This window comes from Gallinula chloropus (assembly GCF_964237585.1).
Source record: "Gallinula chloropus genome assembly, chromosome: 8".
NCBI lineage: Eukaryota > Metazoa > Chordata > Aves > Gruiformes > Rallidae > Gallinula > Gallinula chloropus.
In genome coordinates this window covers 28,099,621-28,114,385 of record NC_140093.1, presented here as the reverse complement: position 1 = coordinate 28,114,385, position 14,765 = coordinate 28,099,621, and the positions used below count along the sequence as shown (strand labels likewise).

General features: G+C 50.6%; 2 protein-coding genes across 2 annotated transcripts in view; both read right to left on the bottom strand.

Moving 5' to 3' along the window:
* Positions 1-3,698, bottom strand: part of UBXN7 (UBX domain protein 7) — a gene marked incomplete at both ends in the record, with an annotated part of 30,637 nt that extends 26,939 nt beyond the window's left edge. The window contains one exon of the mRNA XM_084267146.1: positions 3,626-3,698. Coding sequence (XP_084123272.1) covers positions 3,626-3,698 — 73 coding nt within the window. The remainder of the gene's footprint in view (positions 1-3,625) is intronic.
* Positions 3,699-6,521: 2,823 nt separating this feature from the next.
* Positions 6,522-14,639, bottom strand: RNF168 (ring finger protein 168). The gene is made up of 6 exons (XM_084267517.1): positions 14,338-14,639; positions 12,927-13,003; positions 11,064-11,243; positions 10,262-10,386; positions 9,890-9,977; positions 6,522-9,253 (listed from the first exon to the last, which is right to left on the bottom strand). The coding sequence occupies exons 1-6, from the start codon at positions 14,636-14,638 to the stop codon at positions 8,222-8,224; spliced, it is 1,803 nt and encodes a 600-aa protein (XP_084123643.1). The 5' UTR covers position 14,639; the 3' UTR covers positions 6,522-8,221.
* Positions 14,640-14,765: the final 126 nt, after the last annotated feature.

The following is a 14,765-nucleotide window of genomic DNA, read 5'->3' as shown; positions in this document are numbered from 1 at the left end:
AGCTCATTTTGATGTTGACTGCAGCAATTAGACAATGCTCATAGAGCCTGGGGTACACACACTGCCCTGCAACCTCCCCAGACAGTCCTGCAAAGTCATTCATCTACCAGGGCTGGAAGAAAAACGACACTCAACTCCCTGCTACTCACAGATCCCAGCACAGAAGCTGCTCCTGTTGACCCTGCAGGGCTCCTGAGACAACTGCTGCCACAGGAGTGCTTTCAGCCCTCACCAACAGAAAACACTAAACATTTTGCTAAGCTGCAAAGAGATCCCATCATTTCAGAGGCAAAGATACCCAGAAGCTGCAGTCCCTTAGCCATACTTTCCAGCTGCATTCCCTTAGCCATACTTCTCACTGCATTCCCTTAGCCATACTTTCCAGCTGCAGTCCCTTAGCCATATTTTCCAGCTGCATTCCCTTAGCCATACTTTTCAGTTTCATTCCCTTAGCCATACTTCCCAGCTGCATTCCCTTAGCCATACTTCCCAGCTGCATTCCCTTAGCCACACTTCCCAGCTGCAGTCCCTTAGCCATACTTTCCAGCTGCAGTCCCTTAGCCATACTTTCCAGCTGCAGTCCCTTAGCCATACTTTTCAGTTTCATTCCCTTAGCCATACTTCCCAGCTGCATTCCCTTAGCCATATTTTCCAGCTGCATTCCCTTAGCCATACTTTTCAGTTTCATTCCCTTAGCCATACTTCCCAGCTGCATTCCCTTAGCCATACTTCCCAGCTGCATTCCCTTAGCCACACTTCCCAGCTGCAGTCCCTTAGCCATACTTTCCAGCTGCAGTCCCTTAGCCATACTTTCCAGCTGCAGTCCCTTAGCCATACTTTCCAGCTGCAGTCCCTTAGCCATACTTCTCAGCTGCAGTCCCTTAGCCATACTTCTCACTGCATTCCCTTAGCCATACTTTCCAGCTGCAGTCCCTTAGCCATACTTTCCAGCTGCATTCCCTTAGCCATACTTTCCAGCTGCAGTCTCTTAGCCATACTTCCCAGCTGCATTCCCTTAGCCATACTTTCCAGCTGCAGTCCCTTAGCCATACTTTTCAGTTTCATTCCCTTAGCCATACTTCCCAGCTGCATTCCCTTAGCCATATTTTCCAGCTGCATTCCCTTAGCCATACTTTTCAGTTTCATTCCCTTAGCCATACTTCCCAGCTGCATTCCCTTAGCCATACTTCCCAGCTGCATTCCCTTAGCCATACTTCCCAGCTGCATTCCCTTAGCCATACTTCCCAGCTGCATTCCCTTAGCCACACTTCCCAGCTGCAGTCCCTTAGCCATACTTTCCAGCTGCAGTCCCTTAGCCATACTTTCCAGCTGCAGTCCCTTAGCCATACTTTCCAGCTGCAGTCCCTTAGCCATACTTTTCAGTTTCATTCCCTTAGCCATACTTCCCAGCTGCATTCCCTTAGCCATATTTTCCAGCTGCATTCCCTTAGCCATACTTTTCAGTTTCATTCCCTTAGCCATACTTCCCAGCTGCATTCCCTTAGCCATACTTCCCAGCTGCATTCCCTTAGCCACACTTCCCAGCTGCAGTCCCTTAGCCACACTTTCCAGCTGCAGTCCCTTAGCCACACTTTCCAGCTGCAGTCCCTTAGCCATACTTTCCAGCTGCAGTCCCTTAGCCATACTTTCCAGCTGCAGTCCCTTAGCCATACTTTCCAGCTGCAGTCCCTTAGCCATACTTCTCAGCTGCAGTCCCTTAGCCATACTTCTCACTGCATTCCCTTAGCCATACTTCTCACTGCATTCCCTTAGCCATACTTTCCAGCTGCATTCCCTTAGCCATACTTCCCAGCTGCATTCCCTTAGCCATACTTCCCAGCTGCATTCCCTTAGCCATACTTCCCAGCTGCATTCCCTTAGCCATACTTCCCAGCTGCATTCCCTTAGCCATACTTCCCAGCTGCATTCCCTTAGCCATACTTCTCACTGCATTCCCTTAGCCATTCTTCTCACTGCATTCCCTTAGCCATACTTCTCACTGCATTCCCTTAGCCATACTTTCCAGCTGCATTCCCTTAGCCATACTTTTCCAGATGAGAGCACTAAGGAAACACCATTCTGCCACCTGCCTAAGAGAACTCTATCAAAAGCTATTTCTCCCATCCCTCACTGTCACTTACTCTAGACTCAAGCTGCTAGGTAGTGTTCAGTCCACCTCTTTCCCACAGCCAGGAGTGAGTTTCATACACTTACAGCTCCAAAGTTGAAAGCTACTGGACAGAAACCACTGAGGGGGTGTGCTTTGAGCACCTGTCAAATCACACCAGCGTTGGCAAGGCAAGCCCCATAACAACACCCTTTGAGATATAACCTTCCATTCTGTTACAAGGGAAAACCTTTTCACTTCAGACCTCTACTTTAACAATGGATGGGTGAGGCCCAGCAAGTTCTTTTTGGGGTTTTTTTTCCTGCTTTCTGAAAGCATAAATATGTGACATTTAACATAAACCACCTGTATATGCACACCAAGCTTATGCAGAGAGCAAACTAGCACGACTCTGCCCATTCTGGTTCGTGTTCAGCTGGTACCTGCAGCACTACTGAGAGAGACACACACAGGCACACCCTGTAACGAAAACATATTTGCTGTAGGCACTCTGAATTCAAGACAGTTTATTCTGAAAGGCTTCTTTAAGGATAGCTGAGCAATTAATGATTTCCCAGTGTACCCTACCGGTACATTCACAGCACATTAAACACTCTCAACAGCCCCGTTTGGGATCTGAGCGCAGCCGAGCCCGAGTGACAGGGACACAACCTGGAATCGAGCTGCTTGGAACAACCGAGTTAAAAGCAGTTTCGCTTTTACTAACTAAAAAGCCGAAGACGATCCGTTAAACGCTCCTCCAGGCCTCGAAACGCGATGCCTTAAGCAAGGGGGAGCTACAGAGAGGCAGATTAAAGGCGAAGGGGGGTCAGGCAATCGAAGCAGGAACGATCCCCTCCCACAAACTTGGGTTTGAAAGCGACTCGCCGTTTCCGCTGCCGGACAGAGCTCTCGGTAGCCCCCCCGGGGCTTTAGGATGTTGATTTGTAGGGGTTTATTAGGCGGGGGCCGAGGGCTCCGCTCCCCGAGCTGGCAGCTCCATCCGCAGGAGAGGGACGCGGTGCCCGGGGCAGCGCAGCCGGGCGGGGACACACGCACTCACACCTCTTCAGAAGCGGGGAACAAGCCAAAGGCACCTCCAAACCGGCGAGGGAGGAAACCCCGCGACGCACAGCGCGGAGGAAAGGCGGGTGGCCGGGCCGGGCCTCAGGCACCACCCGCCGCGGCGGGCAGCGCCACCGCTGACAGGCCCGGGCGCCTCCAGCGCCTCTCGCCTCAAGGGAGGCAGCGGCAGGGCCTCCCGGGAGACGGGGACGACGCGGCCCGGGGCGGCCCGCCGGGCGCCGCTCCGCCTTTCCCCCCTCACACCCCCCCCCACCCCCGCGCGGCCCGCTCCTCCCGCCCGCCCGGCCTCCCGCCCCCGGCCCCGGCCCGCCGGGGCGGCCGCCCCCCCCCGGCGCGGCGGCAGGGGCCGGACCGGAGGCGCCCGTTAAGCACGCAGCAGCGGCGGAGGCCTCAGCCGAGCTCGGCGGACCCCCCGGCTTCCGTGTGCCTCACCCGTGATGGCGGTGAACTGCTGGATTAACCCCTTCAGCGCCGCGGAGGCCGCCGAGCCCCCGTGCGCCGCCATCTTGCCGCCGCCGCACAACAACACACACGCCGCCGGCCCGCGCCCTCTGCGCAGGCGCCGCGCCCGCCCGCGCCCTTCCTCTGCCCGCCGCCGGGGAGGCGCCTGGCCGGGAGGGGCGGGCCGGCAGTTGCCATGGCAACCCGCTCGCTCCCGCCTCCCCGCCGCCTCGACGGCAGGGAAAGGCGCGAGTTGCCACGGCAACGGGGAAGTCCGGCCGCCTCCGCGGGTTCCCATTGCGCCCGGACGCCTCGTACCTTGAGCTGCCTCCGACGGGGCTGCAGGCACCGCGGCCGTAGCGGTGATGCCTGTGAGCTTCCAGGGGGCTGGCCCGGCAGGTCTCAGCCCTCCCAGGGAATAGAGGGGCTGAGGGCTTGAGAAGTGGGGTCGCTGCCCCTGCGAAGGGAACCAGCCCTTGTCACCCCTGTAGTGTCGCTGCCAGTTCTCTGAAGGCAGTAGAGACACAGCCCCAGCCAGCACACTGATCCCCATGCTCCTTGCAGATGTAGGAAACCAAGGTTTTCCACGGAATGCTTTGGGTCGGAAGGGACCTGAAAGATCCACCCTCAAAGTCCCAACCCCAATGGCAGGGTGCCTGTCCCTGCTCGCCTGTCCCAGTCTGCAGGGACTCCCTCACTAGCCCAGGTCACCCACAGCCCTCACCATCCTGGCCTTGAACACCCCCAGGGATGGGGCTCCCACAGCCTCTCTGGGCACCCTGTGCCAGGGCCTCACTGTCCTCAGAGTGAAGCATTCCTTCCTCACGTCTCACCTACCCCTGCCCTCCCCCAGCTCGAAGCCATCGCCCCTTGGCCTGTCCCTGCACTCCCTGGGGAACAGCCCCTCTCCCGCTTTCCTGTGGGACCTCATTAAGTGTTGATAGGCCACCATTAGGGCTCCCCTGAGCCTTCTCTTCCCCAGGCTGAACCAGCCCAACTCTCTCAGCCTGTCTTCATTTTTTGCTGCTTTTATTTTAGTGGGGTGTGTGGCTGCCTTGTTGCCAACCCTGTCAGCAGGCAGGAGTGTTGGAGTGAGCCTTGTCATTAACAAGCATCAACCTAATCAAGTCCCACAGAAACAGGGGGTTCCTTACATCTCTAAGAATTTAAAGAACTTGCTGCCATGAAAACAGGTAGATCCATTCCCTTTCTTGCTCCTCTCCCTACCTCCCCTCCTGGCACCAGCTCTGGCTTTCAGGGAAGTGGCCAAGCCTGAGTATTTGGGGTTTTTTGTACTTGATTATTTTCTTGTCCTGAGGGTTGGATGAGCTGAACTTGTTCACAAAGGGGACAAATAAATGCCAGAGCCAGCTGAAGGCAGAGGTGAGCTCACCCTTTTGGGCTGAACTGTTACACCACCTCTGAAAGCTCAAATACAGACCCTTGCTTCACAAATGCCATTACACCAGTCAAAGCTGATTTCACCTGCTTCCAAAGTGCCCATGGCAATGGAAAAAGGGTGTTGGTGCAACAAAAATTCCCTCAGCAGCAGCCAAACTTCACCCTCCAGCAAGAAATACCTAAAAGGCCAGGTCGAAGAGGTGCCTGGTGAGAAACGTGGTCAACTTTGAGGCCAGAGGGCTTGCAGTGCCTGGCCTCCAATGAGGCTGCCAGACTGGCCTGCTGGTATATATGCTATAGGTTTTATATATTTTGTAGTCAAAGTCAGGTTTTAACTAATGATTGACTTTTTAGTCTAGCTTTTTTTCCCAATCCTGCATTAAAACACAGTAATTCTTATTGTCATTCTTACACCCATAAAATTCACTAAGTTGGACAGACACACATAACCTCTAAAATACTTTCACACCCCCTCCAATACACATGCACACCCCAAAGTACACTTCTGCACCATTTAGACCTTTGAATAAGCTAATTTCTGTAATTTGGGGATTTGCTTCCAATGGAACCACAGCAGCAGGGTTGCTATGGGTGGCAAGGACTGGAGCTAAGCCTGTTTGAGACTGAAGTTTGGTGCAAAAAGCTCCCCCACCCCCCAAAATTCTAACTGGGATTAGTTTGGTGCATTTCATAAACCTTGTATGGAGGGGACAAGCAACACATTACCAGGGAAAAGAATCCACTGACCAGCTTGTGGAGGCAAATGGAATGAAACTGGTGTTGGCCACAGCCATCCCAGACAGTGGGACATGGTTTCTAGCTCAGCTAGCTTCCTGAAAGGGAAATTCTCCCTTCTCCCTCACCATCTCCCCCTCTGATGTGTCCCCTACCCTTTGAACTTCTGGGATTAGATCCTGGAGCACAGCAGCCTTGTCACTAGCCCTGAGCTGCCAGAGCAGCTCACTGGGTGTTGCTGAGGTGTACTCAGCTGGACCACAGGATCCCACTGACTTAGTGAGCCCTCACTGAGCCTTTTATAAACAAAGTGGCTCCTGGCTTATCACTCAGTGCATACTACTTAGTGTCAGGGATGGAGTGAACCCCCAAACCACTGAGAGCAGTAGATTGGGAAGATCAAGGCTGGTGGGGGATGTGTATTTCATTTCTAGCTTCATCCTGCTCACCATTCTGGAGTTTATCTGGGTATTTACCTGTGTGACTGCCCCTGCTTTCTTTTTCACCACCCACCTCTCACCCAGCAGGAGCTCCAAAGCTGGGGCATAAGTAACCAGCATCAGGGTTTGCAGCCAGCAGGTCAAAACAGGCACACAGTGCTCAGATGCCAGGAGACCTGACCTGGAAAGGAGGAACTCCATGCTGGAGTGGGGACCACCCTTCCAGCAAGTTAAAAACAGACATCAGACTTCAGAAATGGATTGCAAAGGGAGGCTGAGTAGACTTAGAAATGAACTCTCAGCTATTTTGAAAATGGAACCTTTATTTTGTATGTCCTCATTAGCATGGAAACACTATCTCTGCCTTAAAGAATGCTTTAATTAATGATTATACTTCACTGCAGGGTTAAAGCAGAAAAAAAAACCCAAACAAAAGTAAGGATTAAACAAACAGATTCACATTGAAGGAAGGCTTCCAGCACAATTGCTGAGGCAGCAGGAGGAACAGTCAGTGTTGCAACTTTCCTCAAAAAGCATCTTAAAGTAGATCCTGTATTTACAAGAAACCACCATTAATAAAGACACTAATTAATGTCAGCTTGGTGTGCTGCTCCTGCTTCCAATAACATGTCAGGATGGGTTTTTTTTGTTGGGATTTGGCTTTTTTTTTTTCCTCCCCTCCCAAACTTAAACCAACAGAAGATAGTGCTTTGGAGTATTTTGTTACATGTCCTCAGAACCAAGTTAGGCTCCAGGGCAAATACAGTACCCATCCAGAACATCTGCAAGCTGAGGTGATTAGCACACATGCATCAGCAACACCGACTGCTCTCCTTCAAACCCAGGCAGTGGAGACATAGCTCATGGCAAAGAAAGGCCAAAAAGATGGTTTCACAGTAGACAGATCATGGGATTTTAACAGATAAAGCAATCTAGCAAAAATACTTGTGCTGCTGAGTAGCTGCTGGGCAGCTCTTGGCCAGGCTCTTCTTCGTACAGGCCTCAAGCTCCCCCACAGGTTTAAGCTCTAATTCTTTTGAATTCTAATTCTTTTAGCTTTAAACCCAACTGGAAGACAGTAGTTGGTAGTCCCTTTGAAAGTGGAGGCAGGGGGAATTGGTAACAGTTAGGCATGGCAGTTATGAGGATCTTTAATGACAGCTTTGTCAGGTTTTGGTTCATTTCCCCTTTTTTTGGTTTAGTTTTTCCATCCTGACTTCCAGACTTCTTTAATATTATGTTTTAAATTATACTCCTACCAGTTAGAGTATGAAAACCAGATAGTACTAAGGAGAGAGAACATTCTTGTACAAGAATAAAGTTGCAGAACATTAGTAAGAAAGCAGAAGCATCTTTCCCCCCCCCCAACAACAGAACTCAGACCTGCAGTGGTGACCTCTAGGGACAGAGGTAAACACAAGCCCACGACCACTTACACTGCCAGCACCTACAAAAGAGCAGTGGCTCTGGCAGTGGGAGGACCACCTGGTTCTTCCCTCTTTGCCTAAGAAAGGAGATAGTATATGAGTGTGTCTGCAAGACAGGCTGTCTGGCTGTGCTCCTGTTAACTGCTGTGTGAACAACTGAAACAACATCAACTGGGATTTAGGCCAACAGAACAGTGGCTGGGCTGAGGGAAGCTCCAACCCCTCAGCTGGCAGACAACTGGCAATACAGGCTCATTTTTCTACTTGTTTGCTTTGAGGAATGTGCATCCTTTCCACAAAAGACTCTGAATTGTTATTTTAAGGCAAGCCCATCGGTTATTTTTTTGTTTGGAACACTACCAGCAGTCACATTCAGCATTACAGGAGTGCAAGCAAATGAGCTGCAGTGGAGAAACAGCCAATTCCATCCTTAAAACTTCCTCAGAACTCACAGCTCAAAGTGATCCCTCTCAAACCCAACAACTTCAACTCAAAAACTGTTACCAGGAAGCTTTGCCTAACAGAAGAGAACATTACCAGGCTTTTAACTCTCATTCCCCCACGTTGTCTGTGGTGCTGCTGCTCTAATCTGCACAGGGGCTTTTAAACATCTGCAGGATGGTGGTTTGCTTGTTCTTGGGCAGCGAGCAAGTCGTGTCACTGGTATTAACCACACAGTTGAGAACCTTCCCTCCCTTGCTGCTGGGGGATTTCGTTCGGAGGGTGCCAGGGGATTGCCAGTTCTCATTGCAAGACCCTTTCCTACTCCTGCGTGGGTTTGCTTCAGCCTGTTTTTTGGGAGCCTTTGAGTCTTTTGCCACCTTACAGCTTCCCATTCTAGCTGGAGAGTATTTTGTAGGCTGAGGTGGTTTGGTGCGAAGGTGGTACTCGTCTGGAGAGCCCTTCTGTCGGTTCAGTGTCCTTTCCTCCTTGTCCATCTGTTTCTGCAGCTGCAGAGCCAGAAGCCTGTCCTGCTCCTCTTGCATACGCCTTTCATAGAACTTCTGCTCAAAGGCTTTCTGCGTTTTCAAGTCAAAATCATTTATCTGCTCCTCTTGGCCCACTAAATGTTCTGGGGAAGTTCTTCTCCTCTTATCAAGGAGGCACCAGTCCCCCGGCACTTCCACCGGGGGCTCCAGCGACCTTCTTTTTGGTGTCTCCTTAGTGTTCTGCGATCTCACTGATGTCCCTTCACCTCCACTCACCTTCAGCACATCACACAGCCCACTCTTGGCGTTGGACAGCACAGCATGTGGTGCTGACTGAACACAGGCACAAGTTTCAGCAGTACTGTCAAGGCTTGTGCTTCCTACACCTGTTACACCCCCTTCTCCTTCAGACCTACGAAGGGCTGCTCGAGGCCCTTCCCCTTCAGCGGTGCCACCAAGTGCATCTGGAACTTTGTCTCCCAGACAATTGGGTCCTGCTGGTTTTGGCTGCTTCTCAGGGCTGGTTTCCCCTGAAGCTGAGGCACTGAAATACTTCATGCACGATTCCAAGAACGAATCCTTAGCGCTGGAATCTTTACTCCTACCGGTCAGCTGTGGAGAGAGTGTTGGCATCTCCTCTTGCTCATCCTGCCAGGCAGAGCTGCTGCCTTCCTTGCTGTTGGTCTCCTGCAGGGAAGGGAGAGGCTGCTGATCAAGTGTGTGCACCAAAAGCCAACGGGTAGGAATAGAATGCTGGTCTTGCTTCTCACAGCTGCTCCGCTCACAACCATTCTATGGCACTCACCTGGATTCTTCTCCCTCAAAAAAATGCCTAATTGTTTAATAATAATGAAAATATATAAAAAACACCCACAGAAGCCTTGCTAAAGGACTGAAAACACAAGTGCAGTACTCTCCAGTTATCAATAGCTCTAACTGACCGTTCAAAAGCCTGCCATCTTCTTTTTTCCAGCAGGATAGATCAGAGACACATACAGAATGATGAAAAAGCAGAGTGCAACCTCCTCTGCTGAGCTCCAGAACCATCCCTTCAGCTTTATACACCGCTGGTTGCAACCCAGAGCTCACTGATGGGATTCAGGTGAGGCACTTGAAAGGCTACACAAGGCAACTATCAAAGGAAGCCACAGGTGTGCATCCATGGACTGTCAAAGCATGGTTTCATCCCTTTCCACTCTGGAGAATCATGAAGACTGAAGGTAGTTCAGGAAGGGCAAGATAAGCTGCCCAGCACTGATGGGCAAGGGGAAAATAAGCTGTAATTAGCAGCACTGAGATTGATAACAAAATGATTCCAGTTACCACAGAGCCAGAGCCACTCCTGCCTCCTCCTCTTGTCCTGGAGAATGATGCTGATCCCGGCGTATGATGAAGATTTGGAGACAGGTACCTTTAAAGGGAAAAACAACAACAAAGAAAGGAACCCCTTTTTAAACTCTTCTTCTTGAATTGTCAAGTTCTTCCAAGTTCATTCTGACAAACAAAACCAAGAGAAGAGCAAGTGCTTCCCTTCTCCTTCTCCTAGGAGGAGATGTTTTAACATCCAGCAGTTTACGTTTGTCCCCGATTATCCAGGGAAGTTGGACTACAGGATTCCAAGGAAACAAATGGAGCAGAGGGATACTATACCATGGAAAAGATTGATTAATGAAAGAAAAAACTGGAATTTCTTACTTCTGAATGTCTCCAGAGTAGCTTGGTTTGTTCTTCATCTTGTACACATTAGATGGGGATGTTTCAGATGAGAGACTGCCTGCTGGCGAAGGACTGCTGATCTCATGGCCTTTGGAATCCTCATTCTTTGAGGACAAATAAAACCAGCATTATAGAAACCAAAGCACAACACAAACAGGAGAAAACCCAGTGAAGTCCTTTGTATTGAACACATAACATTTCTTATCCATAGCTATCCCTTACTTACTGTTACATAGCTTCTTTGGACAACAGTAAATAATTCTGCAGCAGAAACACTCTCCTGTAACTGGCATTGCTCAAATAAGCACACAGGTTCATTGCTAGGACTATGATCGGGAATAAAAACCAAGGAACCAACATCCCAAAAGAAATTAACAAAACAAAGACACCAATCGACCCCAAACCAGGAGGCAAACTTTCACCACACATTCCTTTTCCAGCAGAGGTTACAGATATCAGGTTGCAGGTATTTCCTCCCAAGAAGTACTTTTAAAGTCACAGGGAAAGGGAAGCATCCAGAAGAAAATCAGCATTTTGAAATGTTCCACACTGAAAGCATCCAGCAGGCATTTCAACTGAATATTACATGAGTAGAAACTATTGGGGTATTTCACCCTCTTGCTGGTTCTTCAACAATTAATGGTCAGACAAGGAGCTAAAGTATTTGGGGCTTCCAACTACAATTAAAATAAATTACTGAGAATTGTAATTTTTGCTCTGAAAAGTCTAAATCCCTTGCAGGGTATCAACATTTCCCCCCGAGCCCTTGACCCGAACTCACCAGACTGTTACTCAGCTGCCAGGCCAACTCTTCATCTTGCTTCAGCTGCTTCTCCATCTCCCTCTGCCTCTCCTCTGCCAACCTGTTCTCTTCCTCCTGCTCTTCTGCCAGAAGCTGCTGGATGTATTCCTCGCTCGCCTTGTTCTCCTCCTGCTCGTGCGCTCGCCTTTCTGCCTCCACCTAAACCAGGTTTTGTTAAACCCATCTGGTTACTATGGGAGCATCACAGCTCACACCAGAACCTCTCAGCTCATGCTCCTTAAATGTGAGCAACTCACTATTCACAAGGACACTGCAGCCTTCAAAGCCAGTGTTCAACTCCACAGCCCTCCAAGGATGTAAGAATCACACTGACACTGTGTTTAGAGGCTTCAGTCTGATAGCCTGACCTACCTGTTGGTTTCTACAAGATTACATGGTTAACCCTGCCTGCCTGCACAGGTAAATTCCACTACTCACCTTTCCAAGAGGTTAGCAACAAGATCTCCAAATACCAGGATCTGCAGAGAAACTCAGATGAAGGCTCTTTACGAGGCTGGATGCCAGGTTTGCTCAACCTGCTTCCATCACCACAATCCCAGTACTACTGCAGGGTGCCCAGAAGACAGCACAGCTCTCTCCAGGGGAGTCCTCCTGCTCTCCTCAAACACAAAGACCCAATGTGGTGGCCCAAGGCTTTTAACTCTGCTTTTCTTACAGCAGACATCCTCTCTCAATAAGTAAGTTACCAGTAACTCCACAAGGACAGCACAGCACCTCAAGAATGAATAAAGCCTTCTTGGCTGGGTAAAGGAATTTGGGAATGTGCTTTAGAGAAGAACATCACCCTGTAACAGGAGTTATGTCAAGCCTGGGTTTGTCTCCATTCACGTCCTGCTGCCTTAGGATTGGCACCAAACACCATTACCTGTTTCACTTGTTTTGGCCACCGTGTCCATTAATGAACAGGATCAACCCTGTCCCTTAACTGCCACGACAGAGAATCCCCCAGTCCTCTGCTTCACCTGCTGCCCCTGCTCGTGTAAGAGCCAGCAGAGGGGCTGCTGTGGGAAGGAGCATTCTGATACGATTTCCAGTGATAACTCTAACTGCTACTGGGTCTAAACTGGAGGAAGAAGGATCCTTAAACAGGCAAACATAAACATTTCTGAAAAATCTTTCCTGATTTTCAAATGAACACAGACAGCACAAGGGAACAGGCAAATAACAAAGAAAACATTGTGTGTTTGTTACTGAAGCTCACCTAATTGTGGCCTGTTCCTTAGGAAGGGGTATCAAGCACAAGACCAAAGCCAAAACAGTTCCCCATTTGTGTATTTGCTAGTCTGAAATGGTTCTGTGCACCTGAGAACCTCTAAAAGCCATTTCAGTGTGTGTGGGCAGGGGTTCAGGAAGGGAAAGGCTGACACCCTCACCCTGACAGAACCCTTCTGCAGAGTTTTGGGCAACACACGTAGGTATCGACGAAGAGACCTGCCTGGGTGTGCAGCTGTGCCTGCCCCTCTGTGCACCTCCCAGCCTGGGAAACACACCGACTGGTAGAGGCAAGAGGGAGGAGGTACAGCTCCACTGGCACAAGAGAAGCTTGTGCCTCGTGCCAGGCACAAGGAAGCCTCTCCTCTTCCAGAAAGCATTTCACAGAGTCACAGAATCACAAGGGTTGGGAGGGCTCTGGCTGTTTGATCCCAGGGAGCCCAGAACTGGACACAACACCCCAGGTGGGGCCTGAGCAGGGCAGAGCAGAGGGGGAGGATCCCCTCCTGTGACCTGCTGCCCACACTCCTCCGGATGCACCCCAGGATCCCATTGGCTCTCTCAGCCCCCAGGGTTGATTTATGCTTTTATCTCTGTTTTGAGGCTTACCTTGCTCATCTCTGCTTCATACTCCTGCCTCAGCTCGCCGGGCTTGCTCAGCCGGTGCTGCGGGCGGGGGGCACAGACTAAAGGAGAGAAAGGGGGAAGAAAAAAGGAAGTGAAGAACAAAGCAAAACTGTGACCATCAACAATGAAGGATTTTAACAACAGGAAGACCACCTCCATACCCTGTCACAGGAATGATTCTGACTAAAATCAAGTGCTGAGGGGAAAAAAAGCAGCTCAGTGTTACAAAGGAACAAGACAAAAAGCACCATGTTCTAGAGCAGCCAGAACAGTCAGTCTTTCCAGTGAATACATACACTGACTGTAACTGATGCCTTTTGCTTTTTGTGATGAAAAAGACTTCACAATGCTGCAAGCAGAACATCATGTCATAGAGCCAGCCTCCCCCAAGAGAGCTTACAATGTAACGAACCCCAAATCCTTCTTCAGAGTGTTAATCAGATTTCACTTCCCTTTCTCTGACACCACACTTTCAGTGTCACTCAGAGACTCCTGCCCTGGAATTTATAGCCAAACTAATTACAGATTCACAGAATCACAGGGGTGGGAAGGGCCCTCCAGAGCCCATGGGGTCCAATCCCCTGCCAAAGCAGCTCCCTAGGACAGGGCACACAGGGCGGTGTCCAGATGGGGCTGGAATCTCTCCAGAGAAGGAGACTCCACACCCCCTGGGCAGCCTGTCCCAGGGCTCCCTCACCCTCACTGGGGAAAAGTTCTTCCCCATGTTGCTGTGGAACTCCCTGGGCTCCAACTTGCAGCAATTGCCCCTTGTCCTGTCCCCACAGACACTGAAAAGGGGCTGCCCATGTCCCCCTGCATCCCCTGCTTCAGATATTGATAAACATTAATAAGGTCCCCCCTATAGTCTTCTTCTCTCCAGGCTGAACAGCCCCAGCTCACTCAGCCTTTCCTCACAGGGGAGATGCTCCAGGCCCTTCATCATCTCTGTCCCTCCTCTGGACTCTCTCCAGGAGATCCCTGGCTGTTTGATCCCAGGGAGCCCAGCACTGGACACAACACTCCAGGTGGGGCCTGACCAGGGCAGAGCAGAGGGGGAGGATCCCCTCCTGTGACCTGCTGGCCACGCTCCTCTTGATGCCCCCAGGGCTCTCTCAGCCCCCAGGGCACAGTGCTTCACGCAAAGCACATGAACAAACACACACTGCACAGTCAGACAGTGTAACTTACCCTCTGTGCTACACAGGGGAATGGCAGGTGTAGCAATTCCCCTGCCTGCTGAGCCCTGCTCCCAAACAAGCTCTGACTCCGCCTCTTCCAGCAGCAACACACACTCTCTACGCACAGCTTTTTTTTTCCCCAGCATCCAAAGTCCACCAACATTCCCTACTTTGTTAAACCAGTGACATCCCAGGCCCAGTGAGGTCTCTCTTACCTTCCTCTTCCAAATCCTGGCCGTTAATGCGACGCTCACACTCCTTTGGGTACTTCTTCTGAACCTGTTCCCACAGTTCCCAGTTGACAACAGTATTCCTGCTGGCATTGTACCGTGCCCAGGAAGAGACTCGACGCCGACAGAAAGGGCAGCAAAGACTGGCCTTTTCAACAGTCAGCTGGAAACAGGAGTTACAGAGGGTATGGTTGCAGGGCAGCGTCACGGGCTCCACAAAGATCTCCATGCAGATCTGGCAGAGGCAGTCAGACAACGAAAGCAGGGCCTCCGATTTCTTTGACATGCTGACTTGGAGTAGAGGAACCCAGACTAAGACAGCATCAGTACCTGAAAACAAGAAGGAACATGTGTTTTACTCCTTGTGATGGATATAAAATAAAGCAGAAGATGCTCCGGTTCACAGCTGGTTT